This window comes from Gopherus flavomarginatus, chromosome 6 (genome assembly GCF_025201925.1).
Source record: "Gopherus flavomarginatus isolate rGopFla2 chromosome 6, rGopFla2.mat.asm, whole genome shotgun sequence".
NCBI lineage: Eukaryota > Metazoa > Chordata > Testudines > Testudinidae > Gopherus > Gopherus flavomarginatus.
This window is the reverse complement of record NC_066622.1, coordinates 5534584-5560637: the sequence shown is the minus strand read 5'-3', so window position 1 is coordinate 5560637 and position 26054 is coordinate 5534584. Positions and strand designations below refer to the sequence as shown.

The window sequence follows — 26054 nt, the reverse complement described above, 5'->3', positions numbered from 1 at the left end:
ATTGTTCCTACAGTTAATGACTGCCATGGTTAGAAATTTACAATGTGTTACCAGTCAGAATTTGCCAAGTGACACTCACCCTCTAGTGACAGTCCAGTTGCCAACTCTGGCAATGTTTTCATGAGTCTTACAATAGCTGCAGGGATGCCTGAGTAAAGGAATGTGTATTAACAGGGTGTGCTGGGACATTGCTGAAAGAGGGCAGAGTTAAGACTGCCTGTGCAATCTTAACTTTCATTTCCTGGTTTTCAGAAGTTTGAGTTTTATTCTACAGGAGGATGACATACCACCAAAGCAATCTTAACTCCGCATTCATGGAGTGTTTTGCCATCTTGCCACCCTCTAATTATCCCTCCCCTCCCAGGAAGCATTCACATGTCTAATTCCCCCTCCCCCAAGGACTTCAGGGCGGTGCAGGGGAATTGAGGTTGTGGGATACTCTGCACCTCCCTCATCTGAGCACCCAATCTCTCCCTTATCACCCATCCCAACTACCTTCCTCACCTCACTGCAGTCTGTAATGGTGTGGCCCCCCACCTCTCGTGAGCACCCCCTTCTGGTCGGGTGTGTCTGCATTACTCTCAGTATATTGTGACCCATTCTGGCAGTTTCTAGGGACTCAGCCTTCCCGCTGAGTCACTCACAGTCTGTACAGAACGTAATTCAAAACAGACCCCTTTCTGGGTATTAGTCCAACAACGTCTTTAAGTGCTCTTTGCTCTGGTAGGTGGCCATGCAGTAAGGAGCTGTGCCCCCAGGGCTTCCTCCCTAGAAACTCTTTGCCACTTCTGGTTTCTTCTGGCTCCAGCTGGGCCTCCTAACATTTCAGATCCCCTTCTGTAGATTTATCACTCTCCAATTGCAGGTCACTTCCCCAGTGGCTTATGGGGGTACCCAGGCCTGCCCACGACTCTGGGTCCCAGCCCAGGGACCCTAACAATAGCAGTACATGCTGCTGTGTCCCTTTAACTAAAGTGCTGTCAGTTCCCTGGGCCACGTCCCTGCAGCCCCGGCCTTCACCAGTGCCTCACCATTACCGCAGGGCTCTTCTGTTTAAGCCCAGAAGCTAGCCAGGAGCTCTCCCCCACACCCCTGGAACTTGCCAGCACTGAGCTGTCCATGGTGCTGCAGTTCCCTTTGGCCAGCCAGGAGCACCAACTGCACTCCTTTGGCTTCAGCAAGGTACTGAGTCTGGTCTGCACTGCAGCTCCCTTTTTTAAGGTCAGGCTTGACAACCCCCTGGCTGGGATGATTTAGTTGGAGTTGGTCCTGCTTTGAGCAGAGGGTTGGACTAGATACCTCCCGAGGTCCCTTCCAACCCTGATATTCTATGATACCTTTTATATTAACCTGCAACCCTCTGATTTGTTATCCCCTTGCAGCCTCTCCAATCCCCTAGATTGTCTGCTTCCTGCACAGTCTCTCTAGGGCACTTCAAGGACTTAGCTTCACTGCTCCTTCCCTGGGATGGGTCTGGCAGGACCTTGAAGCCTCCACTAGCAGGTCTCTGGTCCTTAGCTCTCATACAGCCCACATCCCTCTCTCTATGTTCCCCCACCCCATATTACTCCTCTCTTCCCAGAAAGCATTCACATGACTAGTTTCCCCCCAAAAAATGCTTTGATTATATTCCCCCCACCCAAAGAAACTAAAATTGACGCTCATAACTCATGAATTGTAGCAACCTCAAGTTACTCAGTTCAAAACACCTTTTGTCTTGTCAGGTGGGATTTATGACTAATTTGTCCATAGGTTATGTCTACACTTAAGGTATTACAGCAGCACAGCACTTGAGTGCAGCCTTGCTACAGGGACAGGAGGGGTTATCCCATTGCCAAACTAATCCCCCTCCCCAAGAGGCAGCGGCTAGATCAACAGAAGAATTCTTCCATCAGTCTAGTGCTGTCTACACCAGCGACTAGGCTGGCACAACTATGTCACTAAAGGGTGTGGATTTTGGGTGCAGCTATGCTGATGGATGTTTCCAGCAAAGAACAGCCCTTAGATGTTAACAGGAAGGTGAGTTTACAACAATTAAGAAGACTGTGATTCATCCAGTCATTTGTACCTCTCTTTTAACAGTATAACGGCTGGTCTACACTAGAAAATTAGATCAACCCAGCTATGCTGCTCAGGGGTGTGAAAAATCCACACCCCTGAGAGACACTGCAATACAGATCTAACTCCTGCCAGTGAGAGAGCACTAGTTTACCAAAATAATTCTTCTGTCAACCTAGCTACCCCCTCTTGGAGGAGGTGGATTAACGACAGCAACGGGAGAGCCCTTCTCATTGCTTGCAGTGAGCGTCTACATTGACATGCTACAATGGCACAGGTTGCAGCCTTTTAGGGTAGACAGGCTCAAGCAGCAAAAGTAAACTTGGTGGAGTGGGGGACTCTAACTCAGAAAACCCTGGGTGAAATGACCCATCTTTGGATCACAAACACTACCCCACACCTCCATGACATACTCCAAATTTCAAAGCAATCTGATTAACCGTTCAGATTTTAGCGCACTTAAGAGTCAAGCTTTAGTTTTAAGCATATAAAATGGCGGAAATGGAAATCCTCTCGCCATTTGTCTGTATTGGCAAATACACAGTGTAAAAAGGAACATTTTATTAAATGTAGTTTTTAGTTTGGGTCCCCCAAAGATTTAGTGAGTGCCATTGTCATAAACGGATAGTTAAGAGTTAATAAAACAGAAGTACTTCATGTCTCTTTTGCCTGTAAAGGGTTAACAAGATCAGTGAGCCTGGCTGTCACTTGACCAGAGGACCAACCGGCGGACAGGATACTTTCAAATCTTGAGGGAGGGAAGTTTTTGTGTGTGCTGTTAGATTTTGGTTGTTGTTCTCTCTGGGTTCTGCGAGTGACCAGACATGCAACCAGGTTTCTCTCCAATCTCCCTGATACAGGTTCTTATAGATTCAAAAAAGTAAGTACTAGGTGATAAGGCATTAGGCTTATGTTTGTTTTCTTTATTTGCAAATGTGTATTTGGCTGGGAGGAGTTCAAATGTGTATTTGGCTGAAAGGATTTTAATTTGTACTTGTATACTTAGGCTGGGAGGGTATTCCCAGTGTCTATAGCTGAAAGACCCTGTACCTATTCCATCTTAAATTTACAAAGATAATTTTTACTGTTTTTTCTTTCTTTAATTAAACGCTTTTCTTGTTTAAGAACCTGATTGTTTTTTTTTCTGGTGTGAGACCCCAGGGGATGGGGTCTGGATTCACCAGGGAACTGGTGGGGAGAAAGGAGGGAAGGGGGAGAGAGAGATTAATTTTCTCTCTGTGTTAGGATCACTTTCTCTCTCAGGGAGAGTCTGGGAGGGGTAGAGAGAAGGAGAGGGGGAAGGTGAATTTTCCTCTGTATTTTAAGATTCAAGGAGTTTGAATCACAGTGATCTTCCAGGGTAACCCAGGGAGGGGAAGCCTGGGAAAGGCAACAGTGAGGGAAAGGGTTTACTTTCCTTGTGTTAAGATCCAGAGGGACTGGGTCTTGGGGGTCCCCGGGCAAGGTTTTGGGGGGACCAGAGTGTACCAGGCACTGGAATTCCTGGTTGGTGGCAGCGCTACAAGTACCAAGCTGGTAATTGTGCTTAGAGGAATTCATGCCGGTACCCCATCTTTTGGAGGCTAAGGTTCAGAGTGGGGAATTGTACCATGACAGCCATGAACTACCTTGGGTAAAACTCAGACTCAGACCAGCTTGTCCCATAGCTCATCAGTAGTTTGAGCTCTAGCTCAGTGGGGGAGGGGAAGACAACTAGAAACTTTTTTTAAAATGGTTATATTTCCAGAACCCTTCAGCCAACTGACTCCAAATTTGGGTCACTAGCCCTACCCTGAGCCCTCCGGAGGAACACCAAATGTCAAAGAACTGCAACTAAGAATGTTGATTTTATTAGAGGACTGATAAAGGTTGACCTTAAACAGATGTCGTGATGCAACCTTAACTACAGAAGCACTCCCACACCACTATAATTAGAGCGGTTCTCTAGCAGATGATTATGATCAGCTGAATTCCACCCTAAGGCTGAATAACAGGAGATGCATGAAACTGCCCTGACTGTCTGAAACCAAACTGGGAACAGTCAATGAAGTTATTTCAAGTGTCCAAGGGCAGTGAAGGAGTAACAGAACACTCTTCTTGTTCAGACTGATAGCCAAGTTCATTGCTCCTCAAGGACAATGTGCTGCCATCAATGCAGCACATTGACATCCCATTGATGTCAACAGACGTTATATGTACGGAAAAAGGATATGATTGTAAACGCATAAACACCCTGAAGCAAACCCCAACTACAAAGCCAAATAAGCAGATGCCACCATTATTTTGAGGACTTCTATTTTAAATAAGGGTTAAGGATTTCAAACGGCAGGCCCAAGTGCTCCCCCTCACAGTGAACACAATGGGTCTAATTCACTGACTCCTTTTCCAGCACCCTAGATCTTTGTGAGAAGGGTCTCATCACTCCCTGACGTTCCTTTAGCTCTCTTCAGAAGAATACCTCTCAGGACAAAGAGTTCTTCTCGAATCCAAAAAACAGCTTGAAAACATGCCTACTGCGCAGACCACCCTCATGAATGGATTTCCCCGTGTGGTTGGTTTGAAAGACGCTCACTGTAAGATTATCGCCACCATGCCCATTATTAAGCCAGAGAGGTTAAATCTAGAGGGGTGCAAAACATCCAGCATGAACCTTGCATTCACTCAAGATCAGCTTGATTCCAAGTGAGACCTCAGCTCAGCAGTGCGCCCGGTCTGGGAGCATCTCAGCAAAGCTGCATATGTCTTTGTTCTGTCTGCAAATGTTCTGAGGTTGCCTTCTCATGGGCAGCAACGTGGCAGAGTCCAGAAAGTTGCCTGAGATATGACCATTTCCCTTAACTCTGGAGAGCTGAGCCTGGTCCCAGGTGCTCTGGGGGCTCACTGGAAGCCATGTGACAGTCTCTGTCACAGAAAGGCTGGATTTAGTTGATCTCTCTGATCCAACTGAAAATAAGGAAGTGAACAGGTTAAACCAGAATGGGTAAATTATCACACAGACAAGAATGGTTGTGTGTGCTGGTGAAGGACGGAGAGAGAGAAGGAAAGGGCAAAGAGTGAAGTGCTCTTTTGTTTTTTGCCTCTGGCAAAATCTCCACAACCAGCTCACTCAAAACGGAAGCAATTTTGCAGGGCACAGGCCATGCATAGAAACTCAGCAGCAGACAGCTTGGCATGTGTGTCTACTCATGGCCTGGTATTATTAATTCCACCAGTAAGTGAACACACGTATACCACAGAGAGCGCTCTGGTGATGTCCATGCTGCACCAGCATTCCCATGACATAAGGAGCACCTCTCCATTCTGAGTTTAGAACATGGCCTTTGTCCTGCCCCTCCAGATCAGCTGAACTGCAGGGTCAATATTCACAACAGCCCTGTGTTGGGTGCGGGGAAGGACAGAACCGAAATCTGCTAATACAACACAGGAGCCTGAAGCCACTCACAACAACATTAACCCACTATAAAGGCTTGGATGTGATCATTCCCCTCTATTTGACATTGGTGAGGCCTCATCTGGAGTGCTGTGTCCAGTTTTGGGCCCCACACTACAAGGAGGATTTGGAAAAATTGGAAAGAGCCCAGCAGAGGGCAAGAAAAATGATTAGGGGGCTGGAGCACATGACTTATGAGGAGAGGTAGAGGGAACTGGGATAGTTAAGTCTGCAGAAGAGAAGAATGAGGGGGATTCGACAGCTGCTTTCAATTACCTGAAAGGGGGCTCCAAAGAGGATGGATCTAGACTGTTCTCCGTGGTACCCGATGACAGATCAAGGAGTAATGGTCTCAAGTTGCAGTGGGGGAGGTTTAGGTTGGATATTAGCAAAAACGTTTTCACTAGGAGGGTGGTGAAGCACTGGAACCTGTTCCCTACGGAGGTGGTGGAATCTCCTTCCCTAGAGGTTTTTAAGGTCAGGCTTGACAAAGCCCTGGCTGGGGTGATTTGTTGGGAATTGGTCCTGTTCTGAGCAGGGGGTTGAACTAGATGATCTCCTGAGGTCCCTTCCAACCCTGATATTCCATGATTCTTTTCTGTATCCACACTGTGCTTAACATAGAACAACCTCCTACACCACGGGAACTCCCTGCGGGCCAGCAACGACCTGAGCCGTGCAAAGTGACAATCTGGGACCAAGTCTTTTAAAACCTTCCTCAAGAGTTTGCCCAAAGTGGGCATCAAATTCCCCCGCTCTCTGCAGCATAAAGGACCAAAACCAAGAGCAAGTGGCATAGTGCTGGTGATAGTCCTGCTGCTCCAACACAGAGAGAGTGACTAGGCCCAAGACAGCTGTCTTCAGTGGTGGGTAGAGGGCACAGGATTAGTATGCTTGGAACATCCCTGTATTCCATCTGCTGCACATCAGTCATGACGCAGAGGTGTCCAGCACAGGGGTAGGCAACCTATGGCACACGTGCCAAAGACGGCATGTGAGCTGATTTTCAGTGGCACTCAGACTGCCTGGGTCCTGGCCAGCAGTCCGGGGGGCTCTACATTTTAATTTAATTTAATTTAATTGAAGCCTTCGAAACATTTTAAAAACCTTAACTTTACACACTACAATAGTTTAGTTATATATTTTAGACTTATAGAAAGAGACCTTCTAAAATGTTAAAATGTATTACTAGCACGCAAAACCTTAAATCAGAGTGAATAAATGAAGATTCGGCACAGCACTTCTGAAAGGTTGCCAACCCCTGGTCTAGTGCATGCCTGTTGCATGATTCCTCCCTTCTCGACACCGAGGATCATCATTAGAACGCATTAAGCACGTTCATGGAATGTGACTCCAGCCCTCCCATCATGCTGGCACCAAGCAACACTAGCAAAGGAGTGCCAGATTTTGGGGAGTTTTCCCTAGGTTTTACAAGCAAAGCTTCCCTGGCTCCTGGCTTTGTATACCCATAAAACAGAGCAACAGGGAGGAGAAGCTTGTGACTTGAGACAGCAACTCAGTGCATCATTATTAATACCTTCAATTAGGGGAACCTATTTTAATCTTATCTCATTCTTTTATTTTTAAAGCCCCAAAGGCACTGATTTGTGGCAATGACTTCCATAGGTTAATTGTGCATATGTGAAAAAAACCCCTTCCCTTTTAGCAGTTTTCACAGAGTTTAAGGTCAGAAGGGACCACCAGATCATCTGTCTGATCTCCTGTATATCACAGGCCATTGAATTTCACTCATTTACTCCAATATTGTGCCCAATAACTTGAGTTTTGGTTAAAGCACATCTTCCAAAAAGGCATCTGCTCTTGATTCAAAGAATCCACCAATTCCCTTGGTAGTTTGTTATGATGGTTAGTAAACCTCACTGTTAAAAATTTGTGCCTTATTTCAAATTTACATTTGTCTGTTTTGTTTTGATCTTGCCACCTTTCAATTTCATTGACTGTCCCCTTGTTCTTGGGTGAAGAGAAAGAGTCTTGAGCTACTTCCTTTAAACCATTCATCATTCTGCAAACTTTTATCGCAGCCCCTTCGGGGGGCATGGATCAGCGTTCACAGTGCACTCTTTGTAGGTACATGGCCTGGCCCAGGGAAGCTAATGATCCAACCTGAGGACCAAATTCGGTGATGAATCCTGGTCATTAGCCACTTGAGGCACGTTGTGCATACGCTAAGATGACAACTGTCCCTTCGAATGGGAAGCTCCAATGAAAGGGCCTGTGAATCTGCCCAAAACCCACTGTCATGGCCAATTCCAGACCCTGTTTAGAATTGAACCTGGAAGGATTCACTCAGCTCTAGTTATAACACGGCTATAAGAATTTACTTCATGCTGAATCTTGATGCACAAATTCAAAACAACATTTTCTGGTATAAATAAAAAAAATGAAATAGCTTGGCTTATACAAAGCATTCAAAAAATGATGGCTTCCAAAATAAAAAATTGCTTTTTGTAAGCTTTGGAATCAGAGAATATGTTTCAAGCAAAGAAAATTTTGCAAAATTAAAACTTTTTCCCTCCTGTATATCTCAGCCCCTCCTTCATCTATTCCCCAAAGAGATTTTCATTCTTTTCACTCTTAATATTGCCTTGTAAAGCTCAAAACTGGCCTAATTTTTAAGCAGAACGATACTAAGAATGGGGTTCTTAAAAATTGGAAAAGTTCCTTTTATCCCCTGCTTTTGAGGCATTATATACTGCCTGCTTACATCACCCCTATATCCTCCACGGCTTCATCCTCATGACTTTTCTCTTAATACATCTTCTTGGCCTCTTTCTCTTTCCACAGATTTTTATTCAGGTTTAATATTTAAAGTCGGGGGAGGAAGAAAAATCCTGCAGCTACTGTAGCTTGTGAACATGGGAAATACGGCAAACCTCCCACCCTTACTTGAATTCTCCCTAATTCTATTATAATTTTTACTTTGTTTTGAAATATTTGGAATCTCAAATTATTCTTACTGCTAACGGTCGTGCATTTTCTTTGCTGCTGCCTGATAGGCTTCAACTCTTGCCAGATACAGGAAAGAGCAAGAACTTGTTTAAAACCAAGAATGCATCAATGTGGGCTTGTCTGCAACTGAGCATTCTATAAATTCAGAAACAGATAAGAGCTAATTACAGTGGTTCTCAAGAAATGATGACAGCCAGAGAGACACTTATTAGCACTTATTATTTGCCTTATGGTACCATCTAGAGGCCCTGATCAGGGACCCATTGTTCTAGGCACTGTTCATACTAAAAGATATTACTATGAAATGGGCCCATTAAGTGAAATGTGCAAATACGTGGTTTTTCCTCCATCAGTTTCTGGTTTGTTAATGCCACAACAGAGGGCTGAGTTATCTATCTAATGCGGACTAGCTAGCCTGATGGTCCCATGGTCAGGAAGCACAGAGAAAGGGTTAAAGGCACCTAGCTGGACTGGGTGCATAAATGCCAGAACCCTAGGATCTGCACACAAAATGTATATACTGACAGTACCATTCAACACTCAGGCGAAACTCCAGCTGATGCCAACAAGGATTTTTCCTACACACCGACTCTATGCAAGTGTCATCTTTTTAATTAAAATACATTTTACCCTAATCTTCCAACTCCCTCAGACGAAATCAGTCAGTTAATGAGTTGTTGATGCCCAGATGTTAAAGGCTTGAGTCTATTGCAGTGCATCAGTTTTGTTTATGCCAAAGTGCTTGGGAAGGTTATTGACAGATGTGTTCATTTTAAAATTAACTCACATGATAAACATACCAAGCTTCCAACAGAAACCCTTAAACGATGTCTCAGGCCTTCGACACTGTCAAAAGGCTGAGAAGAAAGGACAGAGCTCGGAAAAACACACCACTGAGAAAGCAAACTGTGGAGAAGAGTATGTGCACAATCCGCAACCACCCTCTCCCCATCTTGTTTTTGCACAGTGCAGTTTGGCCCATGGCTTTTTTGCAAAACTGGGATGTTGAACACGATGAAAGGGGAAAGCAGAAGGGAGAGGACTTTTGTAGCACCCTGTGGTCTCTGTGGGCCTGATCCTACACTCCCACTTATTGATGTCAGGAGGAATTCAGGAGGGACTTAAGGACTGAATTACACCCCATGGGATGCGCACTGTCCACCTTTGCAAATGAAGCTCAAGTGGGTGTTAGAAAGAAAATCGAAACAAAACATGAAAACAACACACAAAAATAAGCAAGTACGGAACAGTTCTACTAGTCTAGGTAGGTATGTGTATACACACCGTTTGTGTGTATATCATACACACAACACAGGGGAGCTCCTGCAGGGCCAATGCTACTCTACCTCACACCAATATATGGGGCAGGAGATATTTGCCACGCCTTCCCCAGGCTGTCTATAGCGTGTGTGTCGTGTATGGCTGGGGTGAGAACGCACATGATGGGGAGTTGCCAGACAAACATTTTATCTGCATGCATCTGTGACAGCTGCATTACTCAGCAGTAATGGAGCCAGGAGTGAATTATGTTCCTACTCCCATATAGGGACCCATGAAACCGTAATTGCACACAACATTCCTTCTCTGTGTTGTGGAAGCAATTAGAGGGCCTAGCCAGAGATCGGGGGCTCTGTTGTGCTGGGTGCCAAACACACACATAGTAAGAGACAGTTCCCAACCTGAGATCGCAAACCAAGGCCTTGATCCTGTAATGAGAACTCCATGTGGGTGCAGGGTCCATTCATTTAGAAACCATGCAGGATTGGGGTCTAAGGGCCCAATCCTCCACCGACTTAAGCATGTAAATAACTTACCCAATACAGTAGTCCTACCAATTTCAATGGGACTAATGCACAGGAGTCACATCACTCACCTACCTAAATGTTTCCAGGATAAGGCTTTGTCTGCTGTGTATACCTCATATTCTAGGCAACAATTATCTGAGGCATTGTTTAGCTGAATGTTTTGCTATTGGTATTGTTTGCATCTCTCCAGGCTCCTTTCGTTACCATGCAGCCGGCTGGACAGGGATCAGAGGAACAGAAAAACCTAACTAAACTTTAGAAACCTCCACAAATTTCCCCAATACTTCTCCTCTTCCCCCATGCAATGGTACCTCTTCATCTATCAGCGAGAGGAAGTGTGACTCTTACAATCCCAGTGGCATAAAATTCACATTTCTATCCTGGATGGACTGAAGTATCGAGTTGTTAAGCTGGCCCTGATCTAGGACTGAATCCTGATCTGCACTTCAGCCCAGGGGAATTTTGGGGGAAAGAAAGTAATATTTTTCCTGGCAGCTGCTAAAAACCACTCAGAAGCTTGAAAAATGAGAAGCATTTATGGCAGGGATAGATTAGCGGGAAGCAGACCCAGCCCCCCAACTGTTTGCCAGTAGATACAGATGAAGCACTGTCAGAGATTACAGTGGCAAGAATAAATGTGCTGGGCCACACAGATAAATTAAAGGCTGAGCAACAGGTCACTAGAACTGGATATTACGTATCCAAGAGCGCTGAAGGAAGGGAAGAGCAAAGCAGCTGAGCCATTAGCAAAACTATACAAATCTCATTAAAATCAGGCACTGTGCTGGAAGAATGGATACACACACATATGGTTAGGTATGCACACCCATCATTATACATATATGTCTATATCTCCATCTCGCGCTCTATAATTCTACAGATCACCAGAACCATGTGTGAGCGAGTACATGATGGCGTGGAGCGCTGTACAGGTTTTAAAGGATGAATTTGGGATGGTAAAGAATGTAGCGACCAACCAAGCCATGAGTGAGCTGTGCAAGCCGTCCGAAAGCGGGCCAATAATACCTCTATCGGATTCCACTCCATTATTCAGGATATGCCACATATCTATAGAAACACTCACTTAGCACAGCTTTACAGACTTCAAAAACACTGCGTTGGACCACTTCTTTTGAACCCCAGCCCTTGGAAATCCAGGTGGCTTAGTAGCCAGCTGTAAAGGGCTCAGTGAGAGCCACGAAAACCAACCCAGAGAGCTTTTCTGTACGTAAACTCTCATGACTTTCACTTCATAGAGAAGCCAGTGGCTGAATAGGAATTATCTTTTCACTCCTACATATATCCCTGGAGGACAGGGCTGCACCGAATTCACAGAGCATACTCTAATGCTAACCCCACTACTGCTGTTCTATGTACAGAGATCCTCAGAGTCCAGGGCTCTCAATTGGGTGTGTTTCATGAGCCTTATATTCAAAGTAAAGGATAAGCTGAGAACCCCCGCTGTGATGAGATATTAGACATTTGATCCTAAGCTCTAGATATGCTTGCTTCTGAGGGTATTCAAAGTGCCGACCATGTCTGGTGTTTCACATCACCAAACCTTTCCCCCTCGATTGCCACCAAATGGCCTCTTTGAATACTGCCTTTTTGATTCACCTGGCTTTCTGCAGCTTGTGCTTGATTTGTGCTACCGACTCTTCCCTAGCAGAAGAAACAATGATTCTGAAAAAAGTGACTGGATATTTATTTTGATATACACCATCTTCTACAACCTTAAGAAATGAGTCTTCTTGTACAGAAAGAGTACAGTTATGGGAAAATGGGCAGCAGGTATTAACGTACACAGTATTTATAACAGGCTAAATATTCAAAAGTTACTAAGAATGGTATTTATTGGACCATTTTCAAAATGAATCAAATCTGATTGGATTTGCCCAGCTTTTGCTTGTATTTTTCAGGGTCCTACACACTCCATCATTTCTCTTGTTAAATGTAAAGTAATGTGTCCTTACAGCTGCTTTATTCCAAATCAATGTTACACCAATCAATAAGCAAACCCTACAGCTCTGAGTACAAGTGGCACAGTGGCAACCTTAAGAAATGAATATTGATTTCTGCGTATACAGGGGAACAAGGGATGAGTAACTAATTCATCTTGAAAAACACTGAAATAGCTTCAAAAACAGATTTTGAGATTGCAAAGCATTTATTGCCTAATTGAATTTCCTTTCTGACGGAGCTCACCTGAGACTAATAGACACAGTATCAAACTTTCACTAGAAATACATAACCTCACCTATCTTTTTCTGACATCCCAACAAACTGTGCTTTCATTCCATTCCCAGAATCCCCCCATGACTGATATTGTGATAGTAATGAGCTTATACCAGAACTAATATTTTGATATTAAAAGCAGGTATTTCTTCATACATGTTCTTATGACAGCAATCAGCCTGTAGCTGTATAACAATTATCAGGACTTTTTAAGACTTCTGAGACACTAAGCATCAAATGAAGAATGACTCATATTTAGCTAATTCTAATATGAAAGAGTCATGGGACCAATGTATGAAATAACTTAATGCTACAAATTCAGAAGTTTACCATGCAACCTCATCAATCCAATAATGGTGAACATTTTTTTTGCCTTGCTTAGGTACATGGGTATCAGCACTGTTCATACTGCACCATCCAAGTGCATGGCACTTTACAGACAAATAAAAAGACAAAGTCTTATTTACAGGTGAACAAAGAGGTATATGAATAAGACAGAAAGCCAAGGAATGAGGTGATCATTGCTCTATACAAGCAAGATGGAGCAAGGAAAGCAACAGTATACCAACTTGTGTAATGACCTTACACTCTGCAAGAAGGCAGCTGTCTGGCTATTTCCTCTAAAGATTACCTCAGTTTTCATTAATACCTTTGCAAAACCAGCAACACCTCCTTGCTAATCAACAGTATTTTTCTTACATCTTCATAAAAGTCCAGTCTGGTATTCACATGCTTCAGTTCAATCAGTATTAAACAGTTTCTAATGGTTTAAAAAAAAAAAAACCTCAACCACAGCTGCACTATTTTTTAAAGACTCTCTGATTTGAAATGCCAAAAGTAAAATGATCAATCATAATCTCTTCCCTATTACAACCTCACTCCCTCCACATTATAACGAAGTGCAGAATAAGTTTTCCAACATAGTTTTCCCCACTATGAGAAGCAAAATATAAAACGGAAATAATCTTCATGTACATGAATTTCAAGAGAAACACAGCTCAGTGGGGGTCAGAATGTGAATGAAAAGAAAGCACATCTGATATAACTGGAGATTTAACAGTACAGTTACACACACACATTTATATAACTTACCGGAGCAAATATCACCATACACATTTACAAAAGGATTTATAATCCAACTTCCCTCTCCTGAAATAAAGCAAAGGTTGTCTCATACTAAAAATAAAGGCTCCCAAAAAGCTTCTCAGCAGAGAGAGCACCAGCTCCTTGTCTCTCTTTTTATGAAGCAAATCAGGAGAGCAAGAAAATCAATGCTGAGAGAAAGTGAGAGGATATACCAATCAGGCAGCAGCCTCAACCTTATTTGCAGAGGGATGGCAAAATGGTCATATTATTAGACAATGACTACGCATAGGCTAAGCAAAGAAATTGAATACTTTCCCCTTGGTGAGAAGAAGAATGCTTTGTTGTGGTGTAGTTACCACTATGGTGTGCTATAAAATGTAGTTCATTACTCAACACAGTAAATGCAGGATTGCTTTTTTTTTGTTTTTATGAACACGCTATAGGAAAGAAGCCTTCTCTCTTCTCTGCTGGGTTTGTGCTAAGCCTAAAGATTGATTCAGATCAATGACATTTTAAAAAGAGCACTTGGTAGGAGTCAAGATGCTGTTAGTGGGGCAACACTCATCTTTGGGTATTTACTGTATGGAGACAGATCTGTATTCTGTTGATCTGCACGGATTCTCATGTACATTAAATTCATAGAGAAGCCCAGCTGCGAAAGTGTTGAGTGCCTCCAATCCTCCTGAGCTTTAATGGGCGTTGAGGTTGTTCAGTACGTTATAGGATTGATTGAACTTATTTTTTCTTGGTGGCTTTTCCTTGGTATAAGGAAAGTAGGAAAAAGTTCTAGTCAATTCATTATCCAAAACCTGAAATATCAATCCTGTACCTGTGCCAACCAGATAAAGGGAGACAGATAGTAAGACTGTATATTAATTACATCTGACAAACACAGAGACCAGCTCACAGGTTGGATACATGGGATTTTTATAGCACTTCCGTGGAATTCTCTTGGAAAGAGGAACACGATGTACATCTACACTGCAATAAAAAACCTATGACAGAACTGCAGCTGGCCCAGGTCAGCTGACTCGAGCTCGGGCTGTGGAGCTAAAAATTGCAGTCTAGACATCTGGGCTTGGGCAGAAGCCCAGGCTCCAAAACCCTGCAATGAGGGTGGGTCTGAGAGCCCAGACTCCAGCCACGCCCAAACGTCTACATTGCTATTTTTAGGCCTGCAGCCTGAGCTGTGAACCTGAGTCAACTGACCTGGGCTCTGAGACGTGGTGCCACAGGTTTTTTATTGCAATGTAGACATACCCATAGTTCCCCAAGCCTTTCAGCACAGGGCTCAGTCCCTCCATAGCTTCCCATTCTTTGACCTAAACATCAATTCCTCACATTTGTTCCCTCTCCGCAGTTAAACAAGTGGCAAAAAGAAAATCAGCCCATATCAGCTCAACTTTCCTACACTGAGCATTTCATTTTGTCCCTTGTTGGTTAACCTTTGACAGGCTAAGTATAAAGCACCCCTGTATCTTGTCTTTTTGGGCAAAGGTCTTGGCTCATTGCTTAGTCTGTGGGGATGATTCTTCACCCGTTCACCTTGCGTTATCATTTATACCCATGCATAGCGGGTGTAAAGCGCTCGCAGATCACAACAGTGGCATTTGGCACCGACTCCAATAGTGAAAGGCCCTTTTTGTTTGCTTCTCTCCCATCTCGCACATGGGCCTATCACTTTGTACATGAAGTCTTCATTGTATACCGCAATAAACATATGCTGACACACGCGCCTGTGACTTTACAGAAATACAAGAAAACAGTTTTATTTGAGGACAAGAGATGTGCTGTTATATTTCACATAGAAACATCAATGTGTGACGACAAGCCTGCAAAGCTAGATTGAAACCCATTTGCTTTCAAAAGTGGGACAGGAGAAAGTTCCAGCACAGGGGAGGCACTTGGCCAGATTCTGTTGTGTTCCACCAGTGCAACTCGACTACTGAAGACACTGAGAGCAGAATCTGAGCTACCGTACTTTGGCCGATGATTTTACATCAGTATAACCCCACTAACTTCCCAGGGTGGGTTCGGATTTACACTGGTAGGAATGAGAAGAGAAGTGGGCCTTCTCGATATTGGGACATTCTAGAGGACAAAAATGAAGGAGGTTGCCCCCTAACTGGATGATTAGATTTAAGATGCTCCAGCCACACACACTCACAGGCCTGATCTTAAGTAAACGCTAAACACAGTGGATACCGAAACGTTTGTTGTAAGGTAGGTATTTTGCCTACCACACTCTTCCATGTAAATGTGAGCGATGCTGCACTCTGTGATGTTGCCCTTTCAGCAAGCCTGGCCCATGAAGCACTTCCAGGTTGGCCAATTACATTATTATTATTTATGGGAAATATCGTGTGCAGAGAGTTCTCTTGCAAGAGATTTTACCATGCAGCTCCAGTGCTTGGTGTATTTAAAAGGTAAGTGAAGTATTTGACCAATGCAATGTAGGGTGGCAGTTGGTGTCCCAGGCATCCAGATTAAACAGCAATCTCAACTCCTGTGATCTGCAGCACTTTGGCGCACTCAAATTCAACTGCATCTTCAATCAGCACATTGAACAGCTTTCTAATCTGGAGCAACGCATTACATACTGAGTGAATACAGTTTCTGACAAGGACCTGAACAGTGCAAACACAGAAAGTGCATTCTTACTTAACTAGACAAGTGATCATTTTAGGACATGAGAATAGTGGGTGTTGGGGAACAGTTCTTTCCTTTCCCCTCCACCCACAGGAGTTTGGGGCTTTATCACTTCTCTGTGATTCAGAGACGGCAAGGGGGAAAAGAGAGCGGGAAGGAGAAATTATATATAACCCATTTTGTATGAACGTAACCGCATGGAGGCGCAGTGCCAATGCGCTGTATCAACTAACGAATGCACACTGAACAATACACAAATGACATCATATATAGCATCCGAGATGGACTGAAAATGAAGCAGCTTCCCTGCGATATGAACAGCACAGTAACAAAAGTGCAACACAGGGATATTCAATACGATGTGAAAAGTTGACCCAGGAACACATAAAACTTACCATCCAAAATCCCCACTGTAACTGAACAGGGACTAGTCCCTGTCCTTCCATTGCTATTTGTAAGGCTCTCTCCACCACTCCACCTCATACACACCTGTTCAAGGCTTTTGGAGGATACCCAGTCTCTTGGGTTCATTGAGCTTCCAGCTGAGATCTCTTGCTTTTGTACATGTTCTTTTCCACCAAGATCATGAACAACTCAGTTCTCTCGCTAGTGTGAAACCTGGCTGCATTTTAAAATGCTTTGGCACATATTACAGCTTGACTCCTGTTGCTTCATGGAAAGGTGTAAGAAACCTCATAATGGACAGTTATGGAATGAGCTGTTTCTAGAGAAAGGCCTTCCAGCCCCTGCCAGTTAGTGGCTGGCACTATATTCCTTCTCAATAGCCCACCGAAGACAACCTTAGCTGGAAATAGTGCGAGAATGCTCTTCTTTAGATGACTTCTCCAGACAGAGCCAGGAGGGACTGGGGCAACTGCCCCGGGTCCCGTGCTTTGGGAGAATGCCAGGGGGAGGCCAAGGTGACCCAGGGGGCTAGCCAGGGGCCTGGTGCCAGCAGCAGAGGTCAGGCCTGTGGCCTGCACTCACCGACCCGGGCATTTATTACTTTTCTTGCCTGCAGCCCATCGGGCTCGGAGTCAGTCTCTGTGGCAGCAGCAGTGAGCGACCCAGCCCTAGCCCGCTCCAACTCTGCTGCCTCCTGGTGTTGCAGGGTCCTAGCGCGCCTCCCGCCCCAATCACTAGTGCCAGGACAGGCTGACCCTGTCCCTGTCCTTCCACCTCAAATGAACCCTTCCCTTTTCCGGCAGGACTCTCCACCAGCACAGGGAGCCCCCTTGCTCCTAGCACAGGTGAGTGCCAGCCAGCAGTCTCCATTGTCCCTCACCCATCACTGGTGTCCCCTCAGTGCCCCACACCTGCCCCTTCTCCCCTCTCCCAGCATTGGGTGGGATCCTCCAACGCCACCTCCAGGCCAGAGCCAGCCCTTATCACCCCCCTGGCTCAGGGTCCTCCTTGCCTTGCAGCTCTCTAGCCTTGGGGTCCCCCTCCCCGCAGTACCAGGACCTGGGGTACCGTAACTCTGCTCTCTTCACCACCCACCAGGACTGGGGTCCTTCATCATCTGCTTTTCCACCTTTCCCCCCTCCCCAACCCCCAGAGAAAACAGATCTTAGAGCCCCTCCTCCATGCTGGAGGGTCCTGGGGTCCCCCAGCACTAGGGCACATATAAGCCATCCAAGAGCCACCCAGTTCCTGAGACATGGGCTCTCAGTGTTGCAAATGTGTAATTATATTTTTAATAAATCCGCTGAGGGTAGCGAGGCCATATGCATCTGGGAACTGAGTTTGCTGCAAGGAAGTCCAGGAAGGTGGATTTCAGAATGTAAGCGACACGACACTAATCGTGATTGGTGAGTTGTTTTTTTTAACTATCTGAACTTCACTATAACTATAAAAAAGAACTATAATACAATATAATACAACATTATAAAGATACAGCTGGGCACTATCAATATTTCACCTGTGGCCAGGAGCTGCCCTTGAAGTTAACCATAACCAGATTTTACCTGTATGAAAAATGGTAAGGGGGGCCCCATAGAGGCTGATTTGCCCCAGGCCCCGCACCCTCCTAGGTACAAACCTGTCTCCAAATAACATTATGTTCAGGACAGATGCCCCAGAAAAAACACAAAAACACACACACACACACACAGTTAAGGAGGCATTTTTCAACGGCTTCCTCTTCCCCAATTTTAAGTTAAACTGGACGGGGTGGGGGAACCCATGAAACTCCATTACATTTGAAACTTCAAGCCTGAAAAAGCTCAGACCCATTCTTGTAACATGATCCCAACTCAGCATCAGTTTCCCCTGGGCCGACAGGTTCCCTTGCTCTAGGTTATTTCACAAGATACAGATCAGTATTAGCACAGGGAAATTCTTGGGGCAGAAAGTTTATTTGGACTGTAAGCTCCTTATTTAGGCCACAGTCCTTTCAGTGAATCTGCTATCATGAACCCCAGCACCCAAGCAGAGTCTCACTGAAACTCCCACTTCAGGATGGGGAGCCTTGGATGGTAGGTTCCTTGGGTCAGTTACCATAAACCTAAAAATGCTCCTCTTAAACTCACTGGGAGCTTTGTCACTGGGGATAACACCCCTTGCCTTGTTCCTGGCCTGTGCAGTACCTAGCACCCTGTAGGTGCTCGGCTATTACTTCAAAATATTACACGATCTCCTTGACTTTCTGGATCCACTGTGTGAAAGTCTGAGATACCATGACTCAAATATATACAAACACAGAGATATTTTCCTCGTAGGGTTAAAGGAGGTTGCAGTCTGCTAAGAGAATGGGCTGATGTCTCAGCCTCAGCCACTAAAATAATGGGATGAAAGAATTAGTTTACCGAGAATCGCTGGTGCAAATAACTTGTGAGTCTACAGAATATTAAAGCAGATTCTCATCATGGTGGGATGCATTTTCATATTTCCATTTTGATTTTTATTTAAATTTTGCAAAGATGTTAAAATTAATTATGTCTGAGATACAACTGGAAATCATTTGCCTTTCTGTTGGAAATGGGATCTTTCTTAAGGAACATTCCCCCATTCGTTTCTATATGCAAATATCACAGAGAGTTGATCAATTGCTAGCTTGTTTCAGAAGTTTGCAGTGCTAATGAGAAAACCAATTTCAACATATTATGCAAGCTGGAGTCTGCGGTGGAGATTCTTGGCATGCCAGATGTAAACACAGACACCCTCCTGCATCCACTTTAAAAGCATTTGCAAATGAGCATGTTGCATGAGCATTAGGGGAACCAATTCAGTTGAATTGAGTGGAGTTACTCCTGATTTATACAAGTGAAAGAGAAGAGTCAAGCCCTAGATTCAAAACAGCAGTGCAGGGGCAATCTGAGAAGTGGCCATACTTTCGTTATAGATGGTGCTTGGAGAAGTTTTTGCTGACAATCTAGAGCAGGGTCAGCAACCTTTGAGAAGTGGTGTGCCAAGTCTTCATTAATTTAACGTTTCAAGTGCCAGTAATACATTTTACATTTACAGAGGCTCGCGGATGGAACCCCAGACTAGCAGCGCTGCCGGCCTGGGGTTCCATTCATCCAGGCAGGTAGCAGGCTGAGTGGGGCCGGTGGTTGGGACCCTGGCTGGCAGCAGAGTGCCACTAAAAATCAGCCCGCATGCCGCCTTTGGTACGTGTACCGCAGGTTGCCGACCCCAATCTAGTGGATCACATACAATTTTACAAAATCCTTTAGGGTACTTATATACTGCAAAAAAACCCAAATCCAAACTACACCTCAGCAGCGAGCCACGGAGCCTGGATCTACAGCTCTGGGCTTGAGCTATGGTGCTAAAGATAGCCAGGCAGATGTTCCAGCTCAGGCTCTGAAGCCCAGTGTAGGGGGGTGGGTGTCAGAGCCCAAGCTGAAACATCAGCAAGGCTATTTTTAGCAGGGTAGCGCGAGCCCCCACAAGCTCAAGTCTGCAGACTCAAGCGTCGAGACTTGTTGCCACAGGTTTGGTTTTGTTGGATTTTTTTTTTTTAAACCAGCCTAGACGTCCCCTTAGAGTCTGCCACCAAAAATCCTGCCAAAAGGACTTGGTAGTAGAATGAATTACTCTGAGGGTATGTGAATGCAGCAGTTCACTGTGGTTACAAAGAGGACCTGGGGGGAAAACATTTATTTTGAGATTTGCTCCTTGATCTAGAGCGAGGGGCAGGAAAGTGAATTAAAATCAATGTGCATCGAAAAGGACCTACTTAAGTTGAATTGGATTTAATGGAGGCAAAGGGGGTTAAAATCAAATCTCCCATTTGCACCATCCAAACCACTTACTGTGGCCAAAAAATGGTATACTCTTGCCAACATAAAAAAGTAGGTGAAATGTATACCTGCATGTACCCTTCCCCATACCTCTGATTCAGAGTGACTCCAGAGTGACTTGCAGATTTAGGATTAAAACATTGATTTAAAATTGAAACCTGAAGCTTAAGAAATGGAAAAGAATATAAATAACTTGTGCTATATTGTCACACTCATGGATACCATTGAAATTGGGAGAGTGCATCTTGATCAGAATATTGGCTGCATGTGTCAAAGATCCTGTCAGGAACCACTCAAAATGAGACCTGGCAGTTGATCTCGCAAGTATCCTATTGCAATGTCAAGTACCAAAAAATCATTCATCACATCTGGTTCTTCTGTGTTATTCAGCAAAGAGGGGGAAAATACTTTCAGCCTCAAGCCAGCTATCTTATCATGAGCTTTAAATCTTGATAGCAAGCCTTCCAGTCCCTTCCCTTTATACTGCTTAGTGCTTTCAAGTTATAAGCCGCTGAAATGGCACACGTGTGCTGGCTCATCAAGTTCTGCTCTAAGTTCCAAACTATGCAACTGTTAAAATAATTCATGGTTTTAATACTGCTACTGGTACAAGAGAGAATTTAATGTCGAGACACAAAATATTAAGAGAGAACCCTTAAGTAACAAGGAGAGCAGCCAAAGTACGGGTATCACTGGGGAGAGAAAAATCACAGGAAGAGGAGACGTCTACATAGACTGCATATTCTTCAATGCAAACACCACAAAATTCAGTCTCTGCAAGAAAGCAGCAGTTGTTTGGATGGGGTTATAAAGGCAAGGCAGCAGCCCTGGCACTATTGCAGATATTTCTCAGTCAAGGAATGACCTGGCATTGAGACGTGACTGGGCATAAGGTACGAGGCAATGCTCTGGAGCGTGGCACTTTTCTTGTCTCCTACAAGCAGAGGAAGAGCTCTCATTCCTTTCCCTTGCTGAGGGGAGGTACGTTCCCCAACTTCTCCCACACTTGCTTGGATAGTGTGCGGAGAACATCTTCATCCGTGGTTAAAGTAGATGGAGACTGGACCTCCGCTTACAGGGAGCGCCGCCAGGATCAGAGAGAGGCTCATTTATGGTCAAGTTCAACACCACCTGTGCTGCCTGCATCTGCTCATGCTGTTCTGTACAGACTGCAATCTCCTAAGCCATCAATCAGGTACCTTTCGACAGCACTAAATTCACTGCCCCTCTAAACAGGAAAAAATCATCCAGTTCCATTAGTGCACTGAATTTAATTGACATAGGATATGTGCAAGGAAGGGAGCTAACTTGTAGCCTACAAATTCTTGAACAGAGGACAGTCATGCCTGACTAACCTAATTGCCTTCTATAATGAGATAACTGACTCTGCAGATATGGGGAAAATAGTGGATGTGTTATTCCTTGACTTTTGCAAAGCTTTTGATACGGTCTCCCACAATATTCTTGCCGGCAAGTTAAAGAAGTATGGGCTGGATGAATGGACTATAAGGTGGACAGAAAGCTGGCTAGATCATCGGGCTCAACGGGTAGTGATCAATGGCTCCATGTCTAGTTGGCAGCCGGTATCAAGCAGAGTGCCCCAAAGGTCGGTCCTGGGGCCGGTTTTGTTCAATATCTTCATTCATGATCTGGAGGATGGCGTTGACTGCACCCTCAGCAAGTTTGCAGATGACACTAAACTTGGAGGAGTGGTAGATACGCTGGAGGGTAGGCATAGGATACAGAGACCTAGACAAATTAGAGGATTGGGCCAAAAGAAACCTGATGAGGTTCAACAAGGACAAGTGCAGAGTCCTGCACTTAGGACAGAAGAATCCCATGCACTGCCACAGACTAGGGACTGAATGGCTAGGCAGCAGTGCTGCAGAAAAAGACCTAGGCGTTACAGTGGACGAGAAGCTGGATATAAGTCAACAATGTGCCCTTGTTGCCAAGAAGACTAACGGCATTTTGGGCTGTATAAGTAAGGGCATTGCCAGCAGATTGAGGGATGTGATCATTCCCCTCTATTGGGCATTGGTGAGGCCTCATCTGGAGTACTGTGTCCAGTTTTGGGCCCCACACTACAAGAAGGATGTGGAAAAATTGGAAAAAGTCCAGCAGAGGGCAACAAAAATGATTAGGGGGCTGGAGTACATGACTTACGAGGAGAGGCTGAGGGAACTGGGATTGTTTAGTCTGCAGAAGAGAAGAGTGAGGGGGATTTGATAGCTGCTTTCAACTACCTGAAAGGGGGTTCCAAAGAGGATGGATCTAGACTGTTCTCAGTGGTACCAGATGACAGAACAAGGAGTAATGGTCTCAAGTTGCAGTGGGGGAGGTTTAGGTTGGATATTAGGAAAAACTTTTTCACTGGGAGGGTGGTGAAGCTCTGGAACCGGTTCCCTAGGGAGGTGTGGAATCTCCTTCCTTAGTGGTTTTTAAGGTCAGGCTTGACAAAGCCCTGGCTGGGATGATTTGATTGGGGATTGATCCTGCTTTGAGCAGGGGGTTGGATTAGATGACCTCCTGAGGTCCCTTACAATCCTGATATTCTGTGATTCTATGACAGACTGTAAGGGGACTTGTGTACTAACTCCTGGCAAAAAAAAGGGTATTTAGGAGGCTTTTTAAGGAGTTCCAGAAAATCTCATTTAGGAGCATGGCTAAATTCTCCACTTATTTTAATGGATTTGGAATTATTTTTGTGGCACATACCCATCAAAACCTAGCAAGTAATCAGTGTCAGTAGATTTGAAAACCTATCCATGTCAATCTGAACCTCCACTGTATTTCTGAAGTTCAAAGCAGTGCCACTGACACCTCATTATTATTGTTTTGCTAAAAAATTTTGCCTGGCCCGTTCCCATAACTAAGTCCCTGTAAGTCTTAAACATTTGGCATTTTAAAAAACAACCTGGAGCCCAAACATGCAGAGGGCGGATGAAAACCATGTGGAATAAGAATTAATCAGATCCATTTCTATTGTATTTTCCTGAAGGTATTTAAAAGTTAAAAATCTAATTACTGTCAACTGTACTTTAAGTTTTCAGCGATGTAGCCAGCAGAAAGCTGTTATTAAAACTACTGGATAATTGCCTCTTGTACTCTGCTTCCCACATGAGCAGCACTATTTTACTCACAGCTAAAATCTCACAATATTGGCTTCATAACAGAGCCTGTCAATCAGATTCCACCAGATGATGACAGAAAAAAATAACTAGCTAGAAGCTGTGTCTCTTCTCCCCTCTGTGTCTCTGATCCCCCATGCTATTGGGGCTCAGTCTTGCCTTTTATACAGCCACTAGCACCCCAGCTCAGCAATTCACTTATGACTGTGCTGAAGTCCTACTGACTCCAACTGGACTTCATTTTAAGCATGGGCTTTGCTGAATCAGGGCTTATGGGGGGGAAAAAAGGAGGGTGTTATTCCCTCCTGATTAGAATAGTATCTCACATACAAAACCATGCTTAGGATCTGAATCCAAATAACGGGCCTGAAATCAATGTGAATGGTGTGCGCTCAGCATCCCTGGAAAACAGGCCACTTATTAGGTGCCTTTGTGGTGCATTAGCTCTTTACACATCCCAGTCTGAAAGTCATGGCCCTTGTTTAGAGTCATGCCTGCTTTTTACCTTTTAAATCAGCCTCTCTCCCACTGCTAAATCTCAGGCCTACAGTTCTCGTCCAGCAGGAGGAGCTTTTGCTGCTGTAAGCCAGGAAGTCTTAGCTCCAGTGGACAATATTATATCTCCTTCACCCTAGCCCTGACCCTTCATTTCTTGCATGCTCAAAACTCACAGCAAAACAGGTGAGACAGATTGAGCTGGGCTGTGGCTCCCCAAAGAGATACAACAGCATTCTAGCTGAGTGCCCCCTGTGTGCAGAAGACAGTTTTTGGAGTCATTACTCATTGGAAAATAAGAGTCCTCTCCGTTCGCTGGGGTGATACGAGAACACAGAAGATCAGAGTCTTGGTCTTATAACCAAATCTATATCTTCCATACGATGCTGCTTTTATCTGCTCTGCCTCTCAGCTATGCCATCAGGTAACCCGACTGAGTCAGCGTTCCAACTGTCTGCACACTGCTTCGATTAAGACAACAACCCTGTACTTGTGTTGCTCTCTGGTGGCACAGAAGGAAATTACTAACAAATCATGACGGAGGAAGAGAAGGCAGAATCTCCAGCAGATCGGCATCACCTGCCATGAAAGCACGTCGAGTCACCGAGCAGAGTGGAAAGTCAAAGGCCTGAGCTCGAGAGAGACACTGGCGTGGCCAGTGCACACATTGCTTCATGAATGTGGAAGGCTCATAGCAACAGAGGGAGAACTAGGACATGATGATTGTCTGATTTATCTGTGGGGCCACAACAGGGTAAGGGCAGACCTGGCCCAGGCCACCAGGCTTTTATCCAGTCAGGGTCCCAGGTGAGGGGGCCAGTTTATCAACCCTTGCATGAGATCAGGACGAGCTGGAAGAGAGCAGTTCACTGTGTCAAGCCAACACCTCTCAGATGGGGCAGGTACGAATAATGAGCCCCATGCATCTCTGATCTCCAACGTGGGGAGAGGAGAGGCATATCCCCCAACCCACAGCGGAGGTTCAAAGAAAGGAGATCTGCACTCTTCCACTAGCAGGGCAGAAAAAGAGGAACTGGGAGAAAGGGCAGGAACTTCCCCCTCCCGGCCCATCCCTGTTAAAAGGAGCCCTTGTTCTTTGCTTTGTGTTCGATGAATGGTTGAATGAAAAAGGGTCACCTGGCCTGGAGCCTGGCTGCTGCTGTTTTGGAGCCCCCTAGTAGCCAGTGCACTGGAGCAACTGCCCTGCAGAGATCCTTCATCTGGAAGATGGCAGTGCTATGCTGTCAAATGAACAGCTTTGAATGACGCATGGAACCGGGACAGAGGTTAAAGTCGCTTTGATTTGGCTTACTCTGAGTGGGGCAGGAGTGACAGAGCCCATCCCCACAAAGAAACGAGGCATCTTGCATCCATTTGCAGGGGCAACATTTAGAAAAACTTCACCCAGCTTATTAAAAAGTTTAAGTCAAAGTCCCTTATGCTGAGTGACCAGCTCTTGAACGGTCGCACCGCAACGGGGTACATGCCTTGGCAGCATTAAAGGAGCAACTGATTCATGAGTGAGATGGAGCTATTCTACAGGATGCTGGGTTAGGCTCCCATCATGCAAAGCGTTTTCCACACACTTAACTGTGTGCACTGTGAGTTGCCTCAGTGCAGACAACAGGATGACTCTCGGTGTATAAAGTTAAACACGCACTTGTTTGCACATCCACAAGTCTTTGCAGGCTTGGAGCCTTACTCGCTCTTAGCTTCACTCCCATATTACACACACGCTCTTTCCAGCTCTTTTTCTTTCACTGAGTTATTTCTTCCCCTTCCCAGTCCCCACAACTTCTTATTTTATTCTTTGCTAAAAGAATTCCGCTCTCCATGTCCACCTGATGTCAGTGGGACAGGCAGTGGGTTGCCCTCAGGTACACCCAGGCAATTCACAATGGCTACAACTGGGACTGAACAGGTGAAATTAGCCTCAATACCATAGACA

General features: G+C 44.9%; 1 protein-coding gene across 3 annotated transcripts in view; it reads right to left on the bottom strand.

The window, feature by feature from the left end:
* SYNPR (synaptoporin) overlaps positions 1-26054 on the bottom strand; it is a 182341-nt gene that overhangs the window by 60823 nt on the left and 95464 nt on the right. The window contains exon 1 of one of the 3 annotated variants that reach the window (XM_050957534.1): positions 13591-13869. The exons of the other annotated variants lie outside the window; for them this stretch is intronic. Within the exon in view, the coding sequence (XP_050813491.1) occupies positions 13591-13614 (24 nt within the window). The 5' untranslated portion in view covers positions 13615-13869. Of the gene's footprint in view, positions 1-13590; positions 13870-26054 lie in introns of those variants that run through there. 3 annotated transcript variants of the gene reach the window in all.